This window comes from Trichosurus vulpecula, chromosome 3 (genome assembly GCF_011100635.1).
Source record: "Trichosurus vulpecula isolate mTriVul1 chromosome 3, mTriVul1.pri, whole genome shotgun sequence".
Taxonomy (NCBI): Eukaryota; Metazoa; Chordata; class Mammalia; order Diprotodontia; family Phalangeridae; genus Trichosurus; species Trichosurus vulpecula.
In genome coordinates, this window is record NC_050575.1 from 285,096,128 (window position 1) to 285,120,708 (window position 24,581).

The 24,581-nt window shown below is 39.7% G+C and overlaps 1 protein-coding gene across 1 annotated transcript; it reads left to right on the plus strand.

The window, feature by feature from the left end:
* CST7 (cystatin F) lies at positions 1 to 23,949 on the plus strand. Its single transcript, XM_036752328.1, has 5 exons — positions 1 to 136; positions 17,352 to 17,471; positions 18,114 to 18,271; positions 23,039 to 23,155; positions 23,588 to 23,949. Exons 1-5 carry the CDS (start codon positions 67 to 69, stop codon positions 23,663 to 23,665), a joined length of 543 nt encoding a protein of 180 aa, XP_036608223.1. The 5' UTR covers positions 1 to 66; the 3' UTR covers positions 23,666 to 23,949.
* The last annotated feature ends 632 nt before the right edge of the window (positions 23,950 to 24,581 follow it).

Below are 24,581 nucleotides of genomic sequence, written 5' to 3' on the forward strand. Positions count from 1 at the left end.
ACACACACTCTAAGGTTGTCAGGGGTGACCAACACATTGTGATTGTCAGACTTCAGAAGTGGAGTTATGAAGACAGCATGGAGTTGGCTCATCTTTTGTCATTTAACTCTGGCTGATTCAGCCAGTACTTCCAGAGGTAAGATGAAAAAAATACCCATTCTGAGGATCTCTTCTCTCATGTTTCTCAGTTCTTCTCTGACCCCCCGGGCTTTCTTTGTGTGATGGCTACCATCTCACCTTATCTACCAGAAAGGCAGATAACTGTGTCAGTTTTTTTTTCCTCTGTGCTCTAATTTAACAAGTTTACCATGTGATGGCTTTTACTGACTAATAAATTTTTGAGTTAGTCTCAACTGTACCCTCTCCCTTCTTCTCTATCACAAGAATCCTAGATATTTCAGTATGATAGGATTCCTTTATGATCTTATGTATTTTATTTTATGCATGTAAAGACATCTGAGAAGGAATCCCTAAGCTTCACCAATCCAGAAAAGGAGTCTTTTACATGCAAAAAAAAAAAAACGGGTTAAGATCTCTGATCTACCAAGTTGAGAGGTTTGTTACCACATATTTGTAGAGACTGTGTGGTGTGGAGAAAAGAGTACCAGATGTAGAATTAGGAGACCTAGTTTGGGGTCCCAGATCTTCTATTAACTCACTGTGCAACCTTTGGGGTAAGTCATTTCACTTTGCTATGCCTCAGTTTCTTCATCTGTGAAATGGGAATAATACATTCATGGTTAAAGCTCAAATATGGCTTTTGAGAGGTAGTGGATTACTTTTCAATGGAGATCTTCAGGGAGAGACTGGATGACCACTTGCCAGAATGTGATAGAGGAGATTCTTGTTCAAGCCACCTCCAGCTTGGACTAGGATCCTATGATCATGTATTTAAAGCTGGAAGAAATTTTAGAGATTCTTTAATCATTTTACGGAAGCTAAGTGACTTGCACAAGGTCACACAGATAATAAATACCTGATACAGGTTTCAAATTCAGGTATCTGACTCCAAGTTCAGTGTGGACCTCTGAAGTTCTAGGATTCTGGGACTGTCTACTCCAAAATATCATTGTAAGAAAAAAGAAATTTATAAACTGTGAACCTCTCTAGAACTGTGAGCAAGGCCATATTTACATGAAATTTTTCTATGTTAAATCAAGTTTGATTTGAGGATGTCTATGACCAGCTGATACCTCTAGAAAAGTCAGAACACTGAATAACTAGTGGACCAAAGAGTTCTTTCTTAACTTGGGGTCCATTTTATAAAAATATTGTTCAGTCAGTATTTACTATTTACCAAGCACTGTGCTAAGCTCTGGGAATACAAAAAGAGTCAAAAGACAGTCCCTGCCCTCAAGGAGCTCACAATCTAACAGGGGAGACAAGAAGCAAACAAGGATGTACAAACTAGTTATATACAGGATATATAAGAAATAATTGAGCGAGTGAAGGCACTAAAATTAAGAGGGGTTGGGAAGGGTTTCCTGTAGAATATGAGATTTTAGGTAGAGGAAGTCAGTAGACAAAGCTGATAACTTTATTCCCATATACTTGGTTCCCTTTGTAATCCTACGCATAATTTATGCATTTTTTAAAACTTTGTTCTGAAAAGGGGCACACTGGCCTTACCAGACTGCAGGCAGATCCAAGACACACACACACACACACACACACACACACACACAATGTTAAAAAATCTCTGTCCTAAAGAAGGTCTGAATAGTTTCTCTTCTTTCTAAAACTCATCAGTTGAGTAGCATCTCTCATCTGGATTGCCAAACACTAGCCAATCCTACCACCTCTTCCTTCCTTCTCCCATACTCCCCAGCCTCATTTGCTCTGCCAAAGAAAGCACCAAAGGCAAGCTTTCTAAGCTAACATATGCAAATGAAACAAATGCAGGTTTGGATTACATGTGCCTTTATGGCCAGTGCAACATCTGTGGTTTCCTTTTGAGGTGAATAGGCTTCAAAAATGCTGTTCCTCTTAACATGCTTGAAAATAGATCGTGTTTCTGGGAACTTTGTAAGGGGGAAGCTTAAAAGCCTGTGTTCATACAGGTTTTTCTTACTAGGACAGCAGGAAACTTACCCTGGTAAAAGCAACCTAGAAGCCAAGAGATTATATTTCATGCTTCCTTAGAGAGGTATAGTTCTCTCTGAAATGTTGACTGTTCTTACCCTCTTACTAACCTATTAAATTGTTGTTCAGACATTTTGAGCTAATTATTTTTATACCCGATGGTTTCACCACCACCATCACCATTGTTCCAATACTTTAGCCAAGAGGAAGAGTATTAAAAAGGGTAGCTAAGAGAGTCTATATCCATGTAGGAAACTATAGCAGATACAGACATCCAGAAGATTGGACACATAAACACATAGAAATCATGGTTCTTTGAGATCTCTGAATCAAATCCAATCACTTTTACAGATGAAAAAACTAAAACTGAGAGAAACAAAATCATTTACCCAAGGTCACACAGGGCATTAGTTGCAGAGATGGGACCAGAATCAGTCACCTCATGTACTCTGCTGGGTATTGTTTTCTGAACAAACTTACCAACTTTTCTATCTCTCACTGCTACTGACTCATTTTATTTTTGATTTTCTCTTCCAGATTCAAGATAAGTCTAGGGTATGGAAGTCTTAGACTGCATACCTTACAAAAATTCTCTCTAATTGGCTCCCAAATATCTCTCCCCTTTAGATTAACTTCCCTTCTTTCAATACCAAACCATACACACATTGGCTTGAACACAAATCATTGCAAATGACCATGTCCTTTAACGGCAATTTAAAATAGCATGGGGATCCAATGTAGTGGCACATACCTCTTGTCTCTGCTGAGAAAGCTGAGGCTGGTAGATCACTGGAGTTAGGGACTTGTGAGCTGCAGGAGAGCTAAAAAAATTGCTTATCCCACATCTGAACTAAGTCTAGTACCAATACAATGAACCCTCTGGAATCTGCAGACTACCAGGCTTTTTAGAAAAGGACTAACCAGTCCAGGTCAGAAAAACAGAGTAGGTTAAAGCTTCTGATTAGTCAACCAGTGAGTTGTCACTACACTATCTGCCTGATAGGGAGATCTAGCCTCCAAATAATAATATTAACAACAACAACAACAACACAGGAAAACAAAAAAGCATTTAAAGAACACGTTCACATTTGTAGTCTCAATGACTGAGGGGATAGGGATCAACATCTTTTTTTCCTCTTCCCCCCTCCCGTCAGAGGGCTAATGGGAAGTGAAATAGTCAGACGTATAAAAGTGTCCTGAGGGTTTTACCTCTTAACTTTTTCCTAGCCATGGTGGGACAGCACCCCATGGAAACAGGGGGAAGACAGGTTCTATAGACCGGATGTCAATGGTTTCATCAACCTCTAGTGTGCCCGCCTATTCAATTCTCTCTTTCTCTCTCTCTCTCTCTCTCTCTCTCTCTCTCTCTCTCTCTCTCTCTCTCTCTCTCATATTTGGAGATACACAGATACACACTCTTCTATGCCATAAGGTCCTAGTCTGCTGCTTTCCCAATTTTATGCCACAGGGAAGGTATCCGATCCCCCAATTCCCTACAATCCTACCCAATTCTATCTCTCCATGTGACTTCTTCTCAACTCATCCATATAACTTCTCTCCCACTTCTTCTCCAAGGTCAAAAGATCCCAAAGACTTAGCACTTCATGTGAAATGTAGGTGCACCCTTGCACAGACATTCGCCCCTCCCCAGCCAGCCAACTCTCTGTGACATCTTTGACTGAGGGAGGAGCCACAAGTGTGAATGTTTGTATGTAGCCTGCTCTGAATGCTATATTTATGACTAGTCTTTTACCAGTGTCAGAATCATTTTGCCTTAGATTAGAAGGTTGTCTTAAAGGATATCAATAGAGATTGAGGCAGGGTGGGAGGAGGAGGTAGGCATCCTATCCTCATTTCCATGATTTTCAGTTGTAGATGTTGTTCAGTCACTTTTCAGTTATGTCTGACTCTTCATGACCCCATTTTGGGGTTTTCCTGGCAAAGATACTGGAGTGGCTTGTCACTTCCTTCTCCAGCCAGTTCCATGATAGCTTTCCCCAAATTATAGCCTGTGGAGCCTGAGCAAAATGATGCAGCCCTGTTCTTACCTTTCATATGCTGATAAGCAGTGAAATCAAATCCCTAAAGTGCCCATAACACTTGCTTTCTTATTCTTCTCAAAGCAGGCTTGTTCTTGCTTAGTAGCTGGCCCTATTAGCCCCTATCCCGATTCACCATTTAACATTCACCTGAGTAGCCATCTTTCAAAAATAGATACCATACAGGTCAACTGTCCCACGTTAGCTGGATGAAAGCATTTTGGTGAACAAGGAAGGTCAAACTATCTCCAGTCATTTGGGGGCTTGTTATACTAACCTTCAGGCTTCTCTCTCTGGTTCCCACTCACCTCCCTCTGGCCATTTTTATGTCTTGTTAGTGACTAGTAATATACTCTATTCACAATAGCTGGCTAACAAATGTTTATTGTACTATGCTGTACCAACTTATGAGAGATATTTTAAAGAGAAAATGGGAGTATGACTGTGAAAGTTCTATAATTTGACATATTAATATTAATTATTGAAAAAGAAGAATATAGCACAGATAACTGACAATAAGACAATCCAACACAGATGGCCAAAATGTGTGTTAGATTGTGATATTGTCAATTATCTGTGTTGTATTCCTCTTTTTCAGTTAATATTAATACATCGAATCATAGCACTAAGAGCAAGAAAAGTCACTTTTATATCACTTCATACGTTTAAAATCAGCTATCGCAGTTATTCTCTCATTTTTCCTTCACAACATCTCTGGTAAGTAGGTACAGTATAGTACAATAAACATTTGTTAACCAGCTACTATGTATAGAATACATGAATAGTCACTTAGGGAGATACAACGTTTAGATAGCAATCAGCATGCATTTGTTAAGCAGGTGCTATGTGCCAGGCACTCTAATGGCTGATGAAGCCACCAATAAAAAAAATGAAATAGTCCCTGACCTCAAGGAGCTTATATTCTATCAAGAGAAATAATATGTACACAAGTATAGTGGATAGGAAAAGAGAGTGGACCTGTGATTTCACTGATCTTAGAAACTCCTTCTACAACTCACATTGGAACCATTTATGTAACTTGTCAATGAGTCAATGAATGAAAAGCATTTATTAAGGGCTCACTATGTGCCAAGAAGCTGGGCAGTGGGTAAGTTTAGAGGGCCTTAGGAGACAGTATCAACAGAGATGTAAAGGCCTAGTGGTCCTCCATCTCACCAGAAAGAAAAGAGTTGGTGACTCACATATCATCCAATTCAAACAGCCCACGTGAGTTCTGAGCAGCCTGGGTCAGGAGAGAGGATGTGAAGGGGGAAGGGAAGCAGAGAGGGCCATGGCCAGAAGTGTCTTAGAACCTGAAGCAATGAAAGGTTAAGTTATTTACGCAGCCAGTATGTATGAGGGAGGGCTCAAACCCAGGTCTTCCAGGCTTTAAGACTAGCTCTCTTGCATTTATATCATGCTGCTTCTAATGCCTAAGTACTTTTGGCTAAAAGTACATAAGTATGTATGAGGTAGATGAGGGAGAAGGGAATTGGATACCAGAAACCCAGAGGATTAGGAAAGATAAGGTAGAAGGTAACTCTAGGGCACAGTTCTGAAGGGTACAAGAGATTCTCAGCAGCTGAGGTGGAGGAAGGGCGCATTCTGGGCATGGGAGACACCTAATACAAAGGCACAGAAAGAGTGTGTGAGAAGAACAAGTCAAGAAGGCCAGTCCATCCAGAGCACAGAATGCAGGAGGGGAAGGAATATATAATAAGAGTAGAAAGGTAAGTTGGGGTCAAGTTAAGAAGGGCTTTAAAAATTAAACAGAGGCTCTGGTAATTGATTGTGGAAGCAACAGAAGCCAGTGGAGCTTGAGTAAAGAAGTGATTTGGTTAGATCCAAAATTAAGGAAATTCCCTTTGGCAGCTGTGTGAAGAATGGAGTAAAGGGAAGAGAAACCTGAGGTGAAGCTAGTTCCAGCCAGAAGGGACATTAGCCTCTGGCCTCAAGAAGCTTACAGTGTAGTTGGTGGGTTCAGACACTAACACAGATGGACATTGAAAAAGTACAAAGCAAAGTGTGATGTGAGATTTAAGGGGAGAGGTCCCTTACTAATTGAGCAGAAATCAGAAAAGACTTCAGGAGGAGGTGCCACCTGAAATAGGTCCTATTTTAAAAGCTAGCAGGAGATCAGCAGATAAAGATGGGGAAAGATGCCATTCTAGGAACAGGGTCTACCAGGGGTGCGGCCTCAAGGCCACATGTGACTCTCTAGGTCCTCAAGTGTGGCCCTTTGAACACCAAACTTATAAACATGGGAATCCCTATAGAAGGTGGCATCAGAGAAAGAGATAGATAAGGAGGAGAGCATGATGCAGAAAAGAGAGCATTTGATTTGGAATCAGAGATCCTGGAACTGCAAGTTACAACCTTAGACAAGTTAATTAATCTCTTTCTGCCTCACTTTCCCTCCCAATCCATAAAATGAAGGGATTAGATTAGAGTTCTTTCTAAATTTTAAATCTATGATTTTAGAACTTGTTCCTATATTTATCATAGAGAGAGAGAGAGAGATTGAAACAGAGACAGAAAGAGAAGCAGAGATAGAATGACATATATATGTGTGTGTGTGTGTGTGTGTGTGTGTGTGTGTGTGTATACACATATATATATTTTGTATAGGCAGATATAGATATAGCTATCCGTCTCTGTCTCTTTATACATTCTTTATACATAGTTTGCATGTTGTCTCCCCCATTAGACTCTTAGCTCCTTGGGAGCTTTGCCTTTCCTTCTATTCCCAGTAGTTAGTACTGTCTGAGTTACATAGTAGGTGTTTAATAAATGCTTGTTGACTAACTAAATGACTGCCTTTTACAAGTAAGAGAACCAAAGTACATAGAATTAAAGCTTCTTGCCTGGGGGCCCACACCTCAATGACAGGAGACCAGAGTCAACTAGAGCTTGGGTCTCTTGGTTCTGAGTTCTTTCCCCTTTTTGCCCCTTGGGCTATCTGCTATTTAGCATAAATTTCTGAGCTTCTATACCCACACCCTAATAAGAACTGTATTAGCTCCTATTCATTATCTGAATTGAAAGGAGAAGCTCAGTTTGAAAGACTTTCCCTACTTAAACTGGAACAATTACAACAACCTTGCTTGTGACTCAGTGTCAATTATCATTAAAACCACATTGGGGGCTGGTGCTTGTTATAGGGAGAAGGGAAAGAGTATTCAGGGCCTTCCACAAATGAATCATAGACCCTCGAGATAATGGGGGAGACTGAGTGGCCATCAACCTCCCCACCACCACCACCATCTCCTGTCAGAACCGTTGGTCCATGACACTTATCTAGTCAGATAATTCAGTCACAGGAATTCTATATTAAGCACACAGAGAAGTCTAGTCTAGATATACTCACTCTTTGGTGAACTTTTTTCCCCCTTCATATTTATTCACTAGCTTCCAATAATTTGTGGTGTCATACTTTCATATGAAAAAAATTTCAAGGTAGATGGCATCTTCTAGATAGAGATCGTATAAGCCAATCCTATCACTAAAGCCCAGAGAAGTCAAATGATTCACACAAGGCCACGCAACCTGCCTAGGGGTGGGGAACCAATTTGTTCTGTGAAGTTTAGATTCAGTCAAAGGGCTGCACTTGAGGACCAAGAGGGCCACATGTGGCCTCAAGGCTGCAGGTTCTCCACCCCGACTAGCCTTGGAGGTCCTCCCATACTTAAGGGGCAGGACCTCTGACTCCAGGAAAAAAAAAACAAAACTTCATAATCTGGCTTTCTTCCCTCTTGCCTGACTTAGTTTATGTCAACCCCTTCCCAAACTCTGTTCCAACCGAAGTGGCCTCCCCAAATTGGCATTTCGTCTATCTTCTTGTCTTTTCACAGGCCATCTTCAATGTTTATAATGTGTTTCTTCTTCCCCTCTACCCTGGCTTCCTTCAAGGCTTAGCCTAGTTACCCACCTATGCAAAAACATTTCTGATCCCCCAGGTATTAGTATTCTCTCTCTCCTAAACTATCTGGAACTGTATTTACTTATCTGTAAAAAACAAGTCAAGGTCCCTGCCCCCCAACAGAACATCATTTCTTTGAAGGAAAAGACTGCTTGATTTTGTCCTGTTTCTCTGGTGCCTAGCCAGTTCCTTTTGCATACTTTGGATCTGAAATTTCATCAATATGGGTACTCTCTTTAATAGAGTAGATAAGAGAGATGTCAAACCTGTATGGTTCACAAAAGCCTGAACCAGATTAAAAAAACAATTTAACAAAATAAAAACACAATACTACATAGATAATGTTAGTATGTGGTTTTCTAAGTCAATATGTAGCCAACAGGGATCCTTATGTATAGTTTAATGGCCTATTTGGTACATTTATATTTATACATATATATTTATGTAATAAAGATATTTATACATGTGTATACATGCACATGTGTGTGTATTCTCATGTGTTCATGGAGAGATCTACCAGACATTCTGGCAGCCCTCCTCTAGGTCTTTGTATATTTCATAGCTACCATTAGAGCAGCTAGGCCATTCATCATTTATCTCTCACCTTTACTATGGGTCTAGCCCACATCTTTTTATGGCCCTAAGTCTCCCTGACTTTGTTTATATCTCCTCGCCTCTGTAATATTTTGTTGGTAATACCTTCTGGCCTACTCATGTCTACCCTGCAGATCTCCACTGTTCATTTTTAACTTCATTTTTAAGTTCATTTAAGTTCATTTTTAAGATCATGTAAATTCATTTTTAAATATTCAGAGACTCTGATATTCCATTATTTGCAACCACAAAGTATCACCAGAAGAAAAAAATGTTAACAATATAGGTCTTTTTGTTTCAGAGAAAACCTTGGGAACATGAAAAGCACTGCACATTTTTCTAAAGTCAATCCGTTCTACTTTTCCCCTTATAATCAATTCTGAGCCCATCCCATTATCCATTGGCAGTGTCTGTCTGAGATATATATACTAATGGATGAGCTCTACATAATGTAATGTAATGGGCATCCTTCATCCATTTGGTTTTTCCTGTAAGGATAGTTAGGCCAAACTTTTTTGAATGACCTTGAATGTTATTTAGGAGGTTTTGCAATATTCTTTTGCTGAATGAAATCAGCAGAATGTCATCTATAAATAGACACATCCAAAGGACCACATCATCCCTCTTTGATTTGGCCTCCGTGCTAGAACAATGGCAAACAACTTTGACAAGCATGTATCATCTTGTTTTATGCCTCATTTGGTATTAAGAACCCAGAAGGTCTGGGGCAGCTAGGTGGTGCAGTGAGTAGAGCACCAGCCCTAGGGTCAGGAGGACCTGAGTTCAAATCCGGCCTCTGACACATGACATACTTACTAGCTGTGTGACCTTGGGCAAGTCACTTAACCCCAATTGCCCTGCCTTCCCCCATGCAAAAGAAAGAAAGAAAAAAAAAAAGAACCCAGAAGGTCATCAAGCAAAATAATCTCTCTTGTTAAATCTCCCAAGGAATCCTGTATGACCTTTACATATGTACAGAAATTGCACTGTTGAAGGAAAACTTTAAGGTGATATTTTGCTATACTGATTTTTTTATATTCAGCAAGCAATAAACAGTGGGATCTCATAATATTCACACCCTTCAGTGAATTGTACAAGTGCAAAAATGTGGTCTGCTATCATTTGCAAAAATTTACTTTTACAACCTCCTCAAACCTTCAACAAGGATGTTTTCAATGCATTTGAAAATTATTCTCATAAAGAATTTTTAGAGATGAGAAAGTAGGCATATGAATTATCAGTGAATGATATTTTTGTCATTCCCTTTCTTTTGGTAATAGGGTCTAGGATTTTTTCCCAGCATTAGGCATCTTCCTCTTACTCAGATCGCTTAGGACTAGATCCCTCAACACTCTCAAAATTGTCTCCTGTAGCTTAGCACTCCACTCTAGGTCCTTGTTCTAGTTCAACTGCTCTTCTCATCTTTTGTTTTCTTTATTATTATTTCTACTTCCTTATTAAACACATTGGGGCTTATGACAGAGTACAAATGTGACTATAGAGGCAATATTGACAATCATTTTTATATTATTTGTCCATTTTTCTTACAATTTCATCCCTTAATGACCCTCACGATGACTTGGTTGGGGTGGGGTCTCTTGCCAAGCTTTCTGAAAATTTATTTTTCCTTTGATTGCTTGTAATCATGAGGTACTGGTCATAATAATCCAACCTCCTACATAAGATTTTATAAACAATTTTATATCTTAAACCAGTGTTGCCTTTGACAGCTGTATCTCTCTGCTTGACAAAGATCAAGCATTTGTTGACTGACTCTAGGCACTTTTAGTCTCCTTACATCTCCTAAACTTGCTTAGGAGATGGTGGTAGACCGGAAATGTTACCCATTTCTTATTTTCCATTGTCGTCAACATACTCAAAATGATGGATATTTTGCTTCAATTCAACAGCTATGTTGCTTCAATTATTCTCCACATCACTTCATTTTTCTTTCTTCTAGCATGGTATTAGAAGCACTGTGCAAATAGTAAATGCTTTATAAATATTTTAAACTGAAATTTAGAGAGGCACAAAGTTACCATGAAAGCAGTGATAGTCTTGCTCTATGAATGAGAGATGAAAGAGACAGAAGAAAACATCTAGTCCATTTCCTTTTACAGATAAGGAACCTGGGGCACAGAGAGAAGTCTGGGATCACACAGGTAATAGAGATAGGGTTTGACTACTTGAACTATAAATCCCGTCTTCTTTCCATTATGTCACACTCCTTCTTCATCTTGGGGTATTCTGCCAGCACCTCAAACATAAATACCTAAAACCAAACTTAATATCTTTCTTCCCTAAATCTATCTTTTCTCCCAATTTTCCTAGTGCCATTAATGGCACTGCCATCTTCCTAAGCCCCCACCCCACCCCACCCCCCACCAAACACATTGAATATATGAGAGGATATTCCTAATCAGGTATAGATGGAACTAGATGAAAACCTCTGGGGTCCCTTCCAATTCTGAGATACTGAATTGAGGAAGAACTTCCCTGATACAATAGCCAATTATCTACTTTCTTCTTTTATCTCTATACATATGTGTGAGAGGTATAAAATATGAGAAAAGGCAAAGATGCCTGAGTCTGCAAGGAAGTTACCAGTTGTCAAATATCTCTGGTGGTAGGAGAGGTGGTTAGGAAAGTGGCATAAGCAAAGAGGGATCTGCGATTTGGACTCTCCTTGCGTCACCATTTCCTTTCATGTGAATGGTTTCACAAGCTAGTGGTCTGACTTCTAAGTGGGGGGTTTCCACACACCCCACAGGCAATATTGAAAAGTCTTCTCTAAAGAAGACCCTCTACTTCCCCTACTCGCAGAGCTGAGCACCTTCCTTTGTGAACTTAACACGTATCTTGGCTGACTGAAACCACACCTTCATACTCAAAGGCCTGTATTCAGGGTGGGTGTTTGGGAGGTGAAGGGTTGAAACAATGTTTTTTCCTTTCTATAGATGTTGATAAGGCTATGACAACCATAAAAACAAAAATTCCTTTTCCTGTGTTACGCCAGTGTTGAAAGATCTTTATGTACTTAATGCTAAAAATTTTTAAATCTACTTAGAGAGTACAGAAGGCCTTCTTAGGACCTCAGGATCGTCCGAACTCTCCCTTTTCTGCATGGTAGGCTTGATACCTAGCTGAGGAAGGAGGGTCAAGAGCTTTGCATCCACATCATATCAGGACCACTTCAAGGTACTAAAAATGTTTAGCCTGGAGAAGAGAAGATTGAGAGAGCCAACACATCCTGGCTTTCTTCAAGTACTTGAAGTCTTCACATGGAATCTTTGAACATTGTAATTGATCAAGGGTATCAAGTCAATAGGTATTTATTAAGCACCTACTATGTGCCAGACCCCCATGCTAAATGCTGAGGATATAAAGACCAAAACCAAAAAAACACAAAAATCCAATCCCTGCTCTCAAGGACCTTATAGTCTAATGGAGGTGACAATAGGCAAATAATAGATATAAACAAGATATATAGAGGACAAATTAGAAATAATCTCAGGGAAGTCATAAACATTAAGGAGAACTAGGAAAGTCTTCCTGTAGAAGGTATAAAGGAAAGGAAAAAAAAGTAGAAAGTCTGACTCTCCCCATGGCTAACTCTGAATTTGTGAGCTTCTTCTCAGAGACTGAGGCTACTATCATTTTAGCTGAACATTGGAAAGCAGTTATTTGTAACTTTCCCATAACCCACAGGCTCATCCCCCACAGGTGGGATCATAGAATCAGATTCTGAGATAGAAGTGACCTTAAAGGTCATCCAATCCAACCTCCCCTTTTTACAAAGAAGAAAATTAAAAAGGTTCAGTGTCTTTCCCAAAGTCATCTAGATAAAAAGCGGTATAGCTGGAATTTGAAGTCAGGTTCTTTGACTATAAATATTGCTTTTTCTAGTGGGCCACACTGCCTCCCTGGAGTTGTCTTCCTGGTAAAACAAAGCATCTTGATCGTGGCATGACTTCCTGACTTAACTCTGAGCTCTCCTGAATTGGTCTCCAGACTCTAAAGCAATAAACAAGTGAACAACATCCGGGGCCTTTTGTCCAATATTTCATATATTAAAGTACCTTCTATTTCTAAAATGCAAAACAGGGTCTCTGAATGAATCTCTCTGTAATGACACAAACATTGGCTTTGGAGTGATTGAATCACATAATTTGAGAGTAGGAAAGGACTTTAGCAGCTGTGTAGTCCAACCCACACACCAAAAGAATGCCCCGATAATATACCCAACAAGTGAGCCAGATAACCTGGGGCTGAATGTTCTGTCACTGTATGTGATTATGGGCTTCAGTTTCCTCATTTACAAAATGAGAGCATTAGGTTGAATTCTGTCTCTTTCCAGCCTTAATCCTATAACCCTATTCCCTATTTTCTGACCACCCAGTTCCCCTGCTGGAAAAGCTCTCTGTCCTTTCTGAAGCCAGCTCCTTTGTGTCTCTCCTGTTAATCCCAACCCACCTAGAATGGCAAGGAGCCCACACTTTCTGATCTGATGAAATGTTTGACTGTCGTAATTGTCTCCTTTCATGCAGATCCCTGCTTCTTTATCCCACTGGTTATTGTTGTTGTTGTTAATAATGACAACTTATTGCTATCATAACAAAATATAACTAGTATTATGTAGCAAGGTGCTTTACATATATTATTTGATCCTCACCACAACCCTGTGAGGTAGCTGTTATTAGTTATCCTTTCCACATCGTGACTTTCCCCATCATGGTTGCAATATATCACAGGTTGGCATAAGAAATTAAATGGGAATTTTCAGGGAGTTTTGCCAAAGCTGTGGATGACCCATGGAGGCCAGCAGATGACACAGAATAAGTTTAGAAACTCGAAAATGCATAAAATATATGTATAGTATTGTATAATATCAACATATTTTATCTTTTAATGCCATAATAATTCAGACTTCTTCTCTGGTATGGAGGGCCAAAAACTTTTACCTGGATTTTCCAGTTCACGGGGACAACCGTCCCCTTAAGCCCTACAATATGGAAGGGATAACTGCTATTATCTCCACTTTATAAATGAGGAAACTGAAGCAGATAGAGACAAAAGGGCTTGTCAAGGTTCACACAGTTAGTAAGTTCTGAGCCAAGATTTGAACTCGGGTCTTCCTGATGCCAATATTCTAACCAATGTGCCACCCAGCTACCAAACAGTCTTTGATTATATCCATGGCCCCCAAAAAATGTCACCCTTGAATCAAATCAATGAAGATCCTCTCTAACTCAGCTAGACTAGTTCTTGGACAACAGATAATCCCTCTATTACAAGACCATAATGAAAGCCTTCCCAGTTAGTTAGGACCTGTCAAACTTATGTTCTAACGACACGGCTTTCAAGAACTCAGGGGTCACCTCCACGTTACAATGAGATTTCGGATCATAAGATCTGGGAGTATAGGAGCGCTTAAAGATTTTCTTAGACTCCAATGCCTTTATTTTCTTCAAATGAAAAAACTGAAACCCAGAGAATTTAAGCGGCTTGTTCATAATCACACAGCTAATGTCAGAGCTGGCAGTGAAACCCAGTTTCAACCCCTGGTCCAGTGCTCCTTCCATAACAAAACCCTGTCTCCCTGAGTAGACTCTTACCAGGGTGAGAGACAGTGAGACACTGACTATTCCTTTCTTACCCAGAGAATCAACAGGAGACTAAAGTTTCTATCTTAAAGTCCCTCATAACCTACATTTCTAACCTTCTAATACATACATTGCTGCCTTTCCAATACTCTATGATCCAACCAAAAGGGCCTCCTCACTTTTCCTCACAATTTTCCTTCCATCTCCTATTTTTTCACCTTTACATTCACCGTCTCCTCAAATGCACTTCACACCTCCAACTCTCAGAATACCTTGTTTCCTTCTAAACTCTGATCAACCAACATACACACACACACACACACACAGAGAGACAGAGACAGAGAGAGAGAGAGAGAGAGGGAGAGACTTTCCCGATTGCCTTGTATTAAATTGTATGTACTCAAGTGTTTTTGTTGTCCTCCCAAAAGGATGCATGCTCCTTGATTAATTTACTGAAACCTAGAGGCTAAGAGCCTCTTCCACAATGGTGGTGCTTCTAGAGACCCCACCTTTGATATAACGTGAGTTTGTGACTGTGAAAGAGGGAATATGGGCAAATAACAGACAAAAGTGAGTTCTATAAACTCTGCTCCCATTGCTCCTTCAAATACGGCACTGATGAGGCCATCTAACTCTTAAAAGAATTCTCACCCTTCTTGCTCCCTCTTCCTTATCCCATATCTCTTTGCTTCCTTCTCCTCTAACAAGTAAATCAAACCTTGCCTAGAAGGGGGAAAGAGACGCAAAGGGGTTGATTCACTCAACAAATATTTACTGAGCACCTCAGTTGGGCATATTGTCCAGAGATGCCTATCAACACATTCTTGCCTCTCTATCCTATACAACTCTTATCAATGTTCTCTCATGTTTGTTCCCACTTGAAGAACTAAAGGAAAGTGAAGAAATCTAAGCATATTAGACCTACTGCTTTCTCTTTGAAGTGCAAGGAATACCTACTGTTTTACAAAACAGCATGGTCAACCCAGGGTGGGCTATACATTTGTAGAAATTTAATGAATAATGTCAAGAAGCTTAGCGACATAGGGGAGATAACATGTGCCACATGAGTGGTACAAACTAAGTGCTGGAAAAGAAAGGAATTATTTCTGATTGGAAAAGTAATTGGTGGCATTTCAGCTTGATCTTGAAGGAGGGTTAGGATTTCAAGAGGTAGTTAGTGCTGGTCAAGTTATTGGGGTTTTGGAGGGAAGGGACATTATTGTTAGGAAAAGAAGAAAGGTCATCCTGGGCAAAGAGAACAACATAGACAAAGATAAGTTGGCTTACTGTATTAGGGATGGGAGTATCAATCTAAATTGAATGAAACCTTCATCTTTTTATAGAAAAGTAGTAGGAGACAAGACTGGAAATGTAGGTTAGAGTCAGATTGTGGAGTACCTTAAATACAAACTATATTTAGTAGGCACTGGGGAGCCATGGGAGTTTTTTGGTTGGCACAATTAGTGCAGTACCTTTGCAATACTAATCTGGTAGAGGAACAGATCTAGAAAAAGTCATTAATGCATCCTAAACAAGGTTTGAAAATTGCATTTCCCTGATCTTCTACCAGATGTGATATAGCTGGTGGAAGAGTGGCTGCAGTGCTGTGCTGGGAGTCAGGAAGATCTCTGTTCAAATCTGGCTTCAGACACTTAATAGCTATGTAACTCTGGGCAATTCACTTAACTTTTGTTTGCCTCAGTTTCCTCCACTGTAAAATGGGGATAATAATAACACTTACTTTGCCAGGTTGCTGTGAGGATCAAATAAGACAATATTTGTTCCCAAAAAAGGCCCTTAACAAAATGCCTACACAGAATAGGCTCTGTATAAATGTTTATGCACTTTTCCCTTTCCCTTCCAAACAAGGAAAGTATGTTCGCAATTTTATTTCTTCAAAAGAGCTAAAAAGTTATTAAGATTTCCAAATCCTTCAACCCAGAAATTTTACCACTAAGAATATATTCCAAGGAGATCAAAAGTAAAAAAGAAAGGTCCTACATAAGCCAATTTTTTTAAACAGAAGCACTTTTTTGTAATAGGAAAGTAGATGCCCATTTGATTAGCCACTCCCCAAACAAATTGTTTGACATGAATATATTGAAATATTATTGTGCTATAAGAAAAGATGAGAAGAACTTACATGAGACATGTAAACTAATGAACTAATGAAGAATGAAATAAGAACCAGGAAAATATACACAGTAACTACAATCAAAGTGGAAAACAACAACAAAAAGAAGGCCCTACAATCCTTTCTTTCCTCATAAAGTCCTCATGAAGTTTCTCCCCCACCTCATTTTCCAGGAAGAGCATCTCTGCTGAGTGAGTTGCTTAGTTAGGCTCCCAAGGTCTGGTCTTCTCCACAATTGACTCTCAGTTACCAAAGAGAATTCTTTTGAATTAATTATCTGTCCTTTTCTTTGCTACTTGAACACTACCCCTGTGTCAATGTCTGTCTAAAGACTGTGTTTCTATTCTGTGCTGAATGTGGTGTCCCTCACTAGTCAAATGTCTCCACTTCAAAGTGTCATGGCCAATTGTGGGAGGAGAGAAGAGGGGAAGAGAAAAATACCCCCCCAAGTCCACTACCCTCTGGTGCAGGCACAGGCATCTCCTCCACAAAGCTGCTGCTGACCTAGATTACTGAACTCTCAAACTGCCACTCCCAGAAAGACCACCTCTCCGGATCACTGTTCAGACACTATGCTCAGAGAAAGAAACACAGAGCAGAAAAGGCAGACACAAGCTCAAGCTCACCTAACCAAGTCCCTCTGCTCTAGCAGTCACATTTTGGCAGAGACCACTTCTGTTGGGGGGTGGTAAGAAGGGAAGTAATGAGAGAGAAAGCTAATTCTCCTTTAAAATTGACCTAGCACCCTACTGTCTACCACCCCTGCTATGGAGGTGGAGACAGGGGAAGACAAGGGACTACTTGGAGTTTCCTTCATCGCCCCAAAGTGCCACCTCCTTCAGAGCTGAACACAGGGTTCCAGGACGGATACTTAACCCTCCGTGAGGGTGAACTCAGAGCAGGTGGAATGAAGGGAAAAGCCTTCTTTTTATCCCTCTTACACAAAAATCAATATTAAAATGTTCCTTGTTGTGTCCTAGGTGATGAATGCCTACCTTGCTTACCCCTATACCTGGCTGTTCCAAAGTATGCCGGATGGATTAGAAAGGAGAAACACTGGAAGCCTAGAGGTCAATTATGTGGTTATTGCAATAGTACAGGTAAAAATTATTAACAATCTGAACTAGGAAAGTGGTTGTGGGAATGGAAAGAAACTACTGACTCTCCCGAGCATTCAACTCAAGGAGTCAGTCGCTAGGGCTTTCTCTTATCCCAAAGGAAGCCTAGTGTGTTTATTCTCTACGTAGAGGTTTTGGACAAGCTTCTGAATAGAGCAGAGGTTATTCATATAACTAGCAGGTGCTTAGCAATGAAAACCAGTGTCAAAATTACAATGGGTGATTGGGAAAGAAAGAGAGGGGTGGGTGTGGGTGTGGGTGGGTGGGTATCATTGTGTGTACGCAAATTTCGAACTCTTTGAGGAGACGATAACTAAAACAGTCAGGTTTTTCTGAGGTTCTTCAGATGCTCAGGAAATGATTAACGAGTTTAGTTGCCTTTTTTTTTTCTTCTAAGGCCCCATGTTACCATCTGTGGTCAAAATTCAATTCATCTCAACTCTCAGTTATTGGAGATCTCTCTTAGGATTGACTCACCTGCTATTGCATAATTGTGGGGGGAAATGGGGTGGGGGGAATTGGGGGAGAAGAGAGAAAAAAGCACCTCGTGATGTCAGTTATAGACAGAGGTCCCTTCCATTACAAGTAATGTGGTTGGCTGGCTACATTTTTTTTCTCTTTTAGACCTTGATGCTGGGGAGAAACCTGGATTTCCCAAATTTATAAAACCCAGTGACCCTGGGGTTCAAAAAGCAGCCAGGTTTGCAGTTGAAAGGTTTAACAATTGCACAAATGACCTCTTCTTATTCAAAGAACTTCACATTGATAAAGCAATGGTGCAGGTGAGTGCTTTGACTGCAAATCTGTCCTGGACTCTCATCCTCAATCTCTTAGGAAAAACCTAAGGAAAAAGAAAATTCAGAATTTTTTGCCTTGTTTATCCAGAAACTGCAAATAGCCAGAATTTGGCCAACAATCTGACCTGCTCTCTCCAAAAAAGCCTCTAAGAAGCCAAAATGTATAGACCATCATTTTCTAAAACTTTTCATTTTTAATTAAGAGAACCCCAATGATCCTTGGGGCAGCTAGCTGGTACAGTAGATAAAGCACTGGTCTTGAAGTCCTGAGAATCTGAATTCAAATCTTGCCTCGGATACTTACTAGCTATGTGACCCTGGACAAGTCACTTAATCCTGTTTGCCTCAATTTCCTCATCTGTAAAATGAGTTGAAGAGGAAATGGCAAACTAGTCTAGTATCTTTGCCAAGAAAACCCCAAATGGGGGTCGCAAAGAGTTGGATACAACTAAAACAATGGAACAGGAGCACCGACCCTCACTAACAGCCTATCTATTCGTAGTAGAGAAAACACTAGAATTAAAGTCAAATGGACCTGGGTTCAAGTACTGAATCTGCTAATTACTATCTGTGTGACTATGGGCAAATCAGTTAGCTTTCCTGGGCCTCAATTTCCTCCCCTACAAAATGACAGAGTCAAACTAGATGACCCTTGAATTCCTCCCCAGTTCTAAATCTATGATCCTGCTTTAGATCCACTTCCAGCAAACTTGGTTGGAGAGAATGACGTACCCCAGGAGAAGTACTCTCATGAAGTCAAGAGGGATCCAGGATAACATTTGGCCTTTTGAGACTTATTAGCCATGTGGTTATGTGCAAGTTTCATCACCTGTAAAATAGGGATAAAACCTATAGGAACTACTTCCCAAGGACATGTGGCTAAAAAAAATATATATATAGCACATCCCACAACTTCGTACGTAAGTGTCATTTGTGATCATATACAAGATTTCCCAGACTATGGCAAATTAGAAGCAGCAAAATAGGAGATTTAAGAAGGACCAATGGTTTAGGTAAATGCTATTAAACTGGCTGTAAGGTATGACTGGCATTAAGACAGAAAAGCTATGAAAATGAGACAAAAGGGTTTAAGAATCAGAGTAATCTGGAGCTATTTCACATGGGAGAAAAGAAGCTTACTCAACCTTTTTTTTTACAATTTTATACAAGTGTAGATGTTCATAATGACTGTAAATCAGGAAAAAGTTAAATCATGTTCAGCAGACTACAAGAAGGGAGGAAAGTAACAGAATTCTTAGATTCTCATCCAAAATGGTTCAAATCAGTTATCCAGAAAACCCATCTCTATGGAACACCTTCTTTTCAAAAGATGCCAAATAAATTCAGTCTTCTATCATTTCCAGCAGTGCATTTATGGAATTTTGGTTGGTTGAATTTTTTAGAATACATTTTTTTATAACCTTGTATTGAAAGGGATTATTTCAAACATAGTATTCCAGGTCCTTAATTCTCAGGTTAAGTAAATATAAATGCCATCCCTCTACTTTTTTCAGTGGATATCTAGTATTATTTCTGTGCCCCCCAACAACGTTCACAGAATTGCAAATTATCTTACTCCACCCTTGAACCTCCAAAATCTTTTTTTTCAGATCATGGCAAACGTACAAACTTATTTTAGCATTTAACACCATTTGGAGTGGAAGTGAAATGCTTAGGAGAATTAAGGGAAGGCAACATAATCTAAGCTAAACTAATTTCTTTTACCTCTTCCTAAAGGCATTTGGCTATAGCTGAAGTCACAGAGAAGATCTATTGAGATGGCTCCTGAAGTTATTCAGTCACTCAAAAATTCTTTACTTTAAGTATTATCTGACCTTCAGCAAAAGTGTCTCATGTTTTATAAAGGAAATTCAAAAGTAGAGGTGAGGGTCACCACTTTTCCCGCATGTCTATTGGTCATGGGCATCCATCTTCATATATATTTAGGAGAATTTAAAGACCATTGGTGATTGATATAAAGACTAAAAGTGAAAACACAAATAAGGTGTTTCAAGGCAGTGGCTACTTTGGGTATCCAATAGCCCAGTCTGACTCTTGAACAATTATGTTTTCTATATGCTGAGGATTAAATGACCAATTTTAGTGAACTTCCAAGTGAGGTCTACTACATCACAAAGTTGCCTGGCTCACCATAGTAGAAAAGTAGGGGGAAAAATTGAAGGCATAGTTCTGCTGCAGAAAAACAGCACCTAAACAATTGTTTAGTTGGAATGAGGATTACAAAGGGCTTTGAAAGTAGGAACTCAACATGTCCAAAACAGACTTCCTTATACTCACTCCCTCCAAATCCACATCTTTTCTAAATTTCCTTAATTTTGCCAAGGGTTCCACACCCAAGATTTACAGCTCTAGCACCATCTTCAACACCCACATATCCAAACAGTTGCTCGGTCTCATCATTTTTACCTCTAAATTCATTGCATCTGTCCCCTTCTCTCTCTTCACCCAGACATAACATTATTTCAGGAAAAGTAGTTGGCTAATGGTGGTCCTGCCTCATCTCCCCATTCCAATTAGTCTTCCACATGGTTGTCAAAGTAATTTTCCTAAGGCAAAGCTTTCACATCACCCCTTTTACTCATTAAATATAATATTACCCCAAACCCATAGAATCAAATATAAACTCCTTTGTTTAGCATTTAAATTTCTTTACAACCCATCCCCAATATGCCTTTCCAACTGTATTACATATTACTCCCTTCCACTCATGCTGGAGTCTAACCAAAGTGACCTTTTTGCTGCTCCACACACAGAACTCCCATGTCCTAATTCTGCTCCCCACACCCATGTAATGCACTCTGTCCTCTCCTCCACTTCTTGGAATACTTTTTTTTTCCTTCAAGATTCAGATCAAGTACCTCCTTCTGTATGAGGTCATTCCTGGTTTCCCCATTGTCAGTAAGGTGAATTATAGTGTAAGTAAGGTGAATTTTAGTGTGTGTGAAGTGGATTTTGTTAATATTTCTTAGAGTTCAATTTCCCAGGATCTATGGCCATGACAACCTCAGTTTCCCAGGATCCATGGCCATGACAATTTCTGTTTCCCAGGTATTAGATATGAGTTCCCAGGTTCATGGTTCAAAACATCTCCACCATGCTTGTGTATCATTCTATAACCCTGCAAAGTATCAATATTTATGCTTAAAGTCATAAGCATGGAATGCGTATGCGCTATGCTGAATTGACATGATAATGCGAAAATTTGATGTAACCTTATGAAGTCACTCCTTGGCAATGTGCCTTCTTTGTTGATGCCCTCAGTGACTTGGGGAAACTTTATGGCTGAATGCACAAACAGGAATACTGTGTGCCTTGATCGGCCCCCATCAAGGCTTGGGAGGGGGGAATCTGTGTGTGCCTCAACCGGCCCCCATTGTGGCTTGAGGGGATTCAGGTGAACCCTTTAGGGTTAAATGCACAAGTTGTGCCCATCTCAATTGGCCCCATCAAGAATGTAGGGGTAGTTGCTCCCCCTTCTCGATGGCCCCTGTGAGAAGGGTGATTAGAGAATGCTGTAGGAGTTTGTGGTGCTTCCATTATCAGCAATACTAAAAGAAAACTAGACTAGGATAAAGCTTATTACTAACCCCTTTGAAGCTCTCTTTCCTGTCTGACCAGACCGAGTGAACCTGTTAGAGGCTGGAGTCTGAAACCTACTGTGTCTCCTATGTATTATCTGTCTAACACCCATCTACTAGTACCTTCCTCACCCAAAGTCACTTTGTACGTATTCTGTGTATGTTGTTCTTCAGTCATTTCAATCATGACCAACTTTTCATGACCTCATTTGAAGTTTTCTTGGCAAAGATACTGGAGTGGTTTGCCATTTCTTTCTCCAGTTCATTTTACGTATGAGGTAACTGAGGCAAACAGAAGTTAAGTGACTTGTCCAGGGTAACACAGTCTAATAATTATCTGGGATCAAATTTGAACTTGGGTCTTCCTAACTTTAGGGCCACAGTTGTATCCACTGCGCTACCTAGCTGCCTGTGTTTTGTGTATAACTATCTATATGTGTGTTTATTGTCTCCCCATTCAAGTCTAAGATCCTTAAGGACAGGGTTTGTTTTGTCTTTGTGTCTCTAACATAATGCCTGCTACAGGCACTTAATATATGCTTGCTTGATAGAGTTATGAAGGGTAGAGTATCTACAGAAGAAAGTATCCACGGAACCTGTGCAAGAATGGCCAAAAGCTGGAAAAGAATATGGCAAACTATAATGATAGTTTTCACCTACCATGGGATGAAACTGAACCTGTGATTTCAATGGTATAAGGAACTCCAGCTGAGAAAACTCTATCAAAACACAACCTGCTCTGAAAGTGACTGTTTCAAAGAATTGTCTGGAGCACTGAATTATGTGACTTGCCCAGAGTCACACAGCCAGAATGTGTCAGGGAGAGGTTTGAACTCAGGTCCTCTGATTCCAAAATCTCCACAGTTTTCCCCTGTACCACATTGCCTCTCAATTGGATTTACCAGATGGTCTGGGTAATTGCATGTTAACTCATAGCCATTGATATGTAGCTAAGATATCAGGGTGAACGCACAGGTCAGAGCCTGGAGTATCCAGAGTTGATTTCCTCAAGGTATTTCTCTGAATGTCATTTAGCTGCTCAAGCCCCTGGTCTTAATAACTCCCTTCATGGTGCAAACCTTAGTCAGCGCATGCATAATCCTAAATCTGTTTTACTATAAATAATCTAAGAGCCTATTCTTATTCAATTTAGCTCGTGAAAGGACTAAAATATATGATTGATATGCATATAAGCCGAACAACTTGCAAGAAGAATGAACATTACAACTTGGACAACTGTGACTTTCAAAGAGATAGAACTTTACAGCAGGTAGGGCACTTGATCTTCCTAACTTCCTAAATTTTCTTCTTCACAGAGTCCCATGCTTGCTACATACTCCTTGATCACTTTCAGGGTGCTTCATGAAATTACCATGTTACGTTGCTTTGACTTGACATGGTTTCAATTTTATGCATCAAAGTTGTGCTTGCACACAATCATGAACCACCCATCACGTGGGCAGGCGGTTAAAATTAGAAGGAAACTCACCATTGTTTTGGGAGAATTGCAAGTACTACTGCTTGTTTCCTTTCGATATCTTCTCCCTTCCACATAAAAAGTTGAGCAGAGAAAAGAAATCACTTCAAGTAATTCCGTGCAGGGTTGTGCTATATTTGCCTGAGGTATTTGTGTGCTTATTAAAATATATGCAATTGGGTTTGGAAATACCATATGCCTCACACATTTTCTATCTGCTTGCAGACATTCAACTGCTATACTGAAGTTTGGGTCATTTCCTGGCTCCAAAAGACCGAGGTACTTGTTCTCCATTGTCAGTGATTTCTTGCTTCTCTTCAACCGAAGGCTGGATTGGTGCTTTGGTTTTCAGCTCAGTCTTCACTTTCTGCCTATTACAGATAGTCTGTATTTTTCAAACGTATTTGTGCCTTAGAGCCCACTAGAACTTACCTGAACTGATGCTGAGTGAAGTGAGTAGAACCAAGAGAACATTGTACACACTAAGAGCAACACTGTCTGATGATCAGCTATGATAGACTTAGCTCTTCTCAGCAATACAATGGTCTAAGACAATTCCAAAAGGCTCATGATGGAAAATGCTATCCACGTTCAGAGAAAGAATTATAGTCTGAATGCAAATTGAAATGTTTTCACTTTTTTGTTTTTGTTTTTACTTTCTTGTGATTTTTCCCTTTTGTTCTGATTCTTCTTTCACAACATGACTAATGTGGAAATATGTTTAACATGATTGCACATGAATAACCTATATCAGATTGCTTGCTGTCTTGGGGAAGGAAAGAGTGGGAAAATATGAAACTCAAAATCTTATAAAAATGAATGTTGATAACTATCTTTACATGCAATTTGAAAAAATAAAATACTATTTGCAAAAAAAAGAAAAGAGCCTGTTAGAATAGATAGGCATCAAAGCTTATTTCTCAGTAATAGCTAAAATAAAAATAAAAAATAAATTGTACTACTACAATGTGCTTCACAGTACTACCTCAGTATGTGACAGTGAGAATACGAAAGAGAAGTCTTCAAGTGAGGGCTCATACCAAGAATGGCATATATGTGCTTTAACAAGCATGCTACAACTCTGATTCATTCAAAAGTTTCAAGAGACTTGTAGGTAAAAGCCAAAGGAATTAACATCAGATTGAAATGATTAGAGGTAATGATACCAATATTATCTGCTTTATAATCTTATGAGAATAAAATAAGCATTTACTTTAAA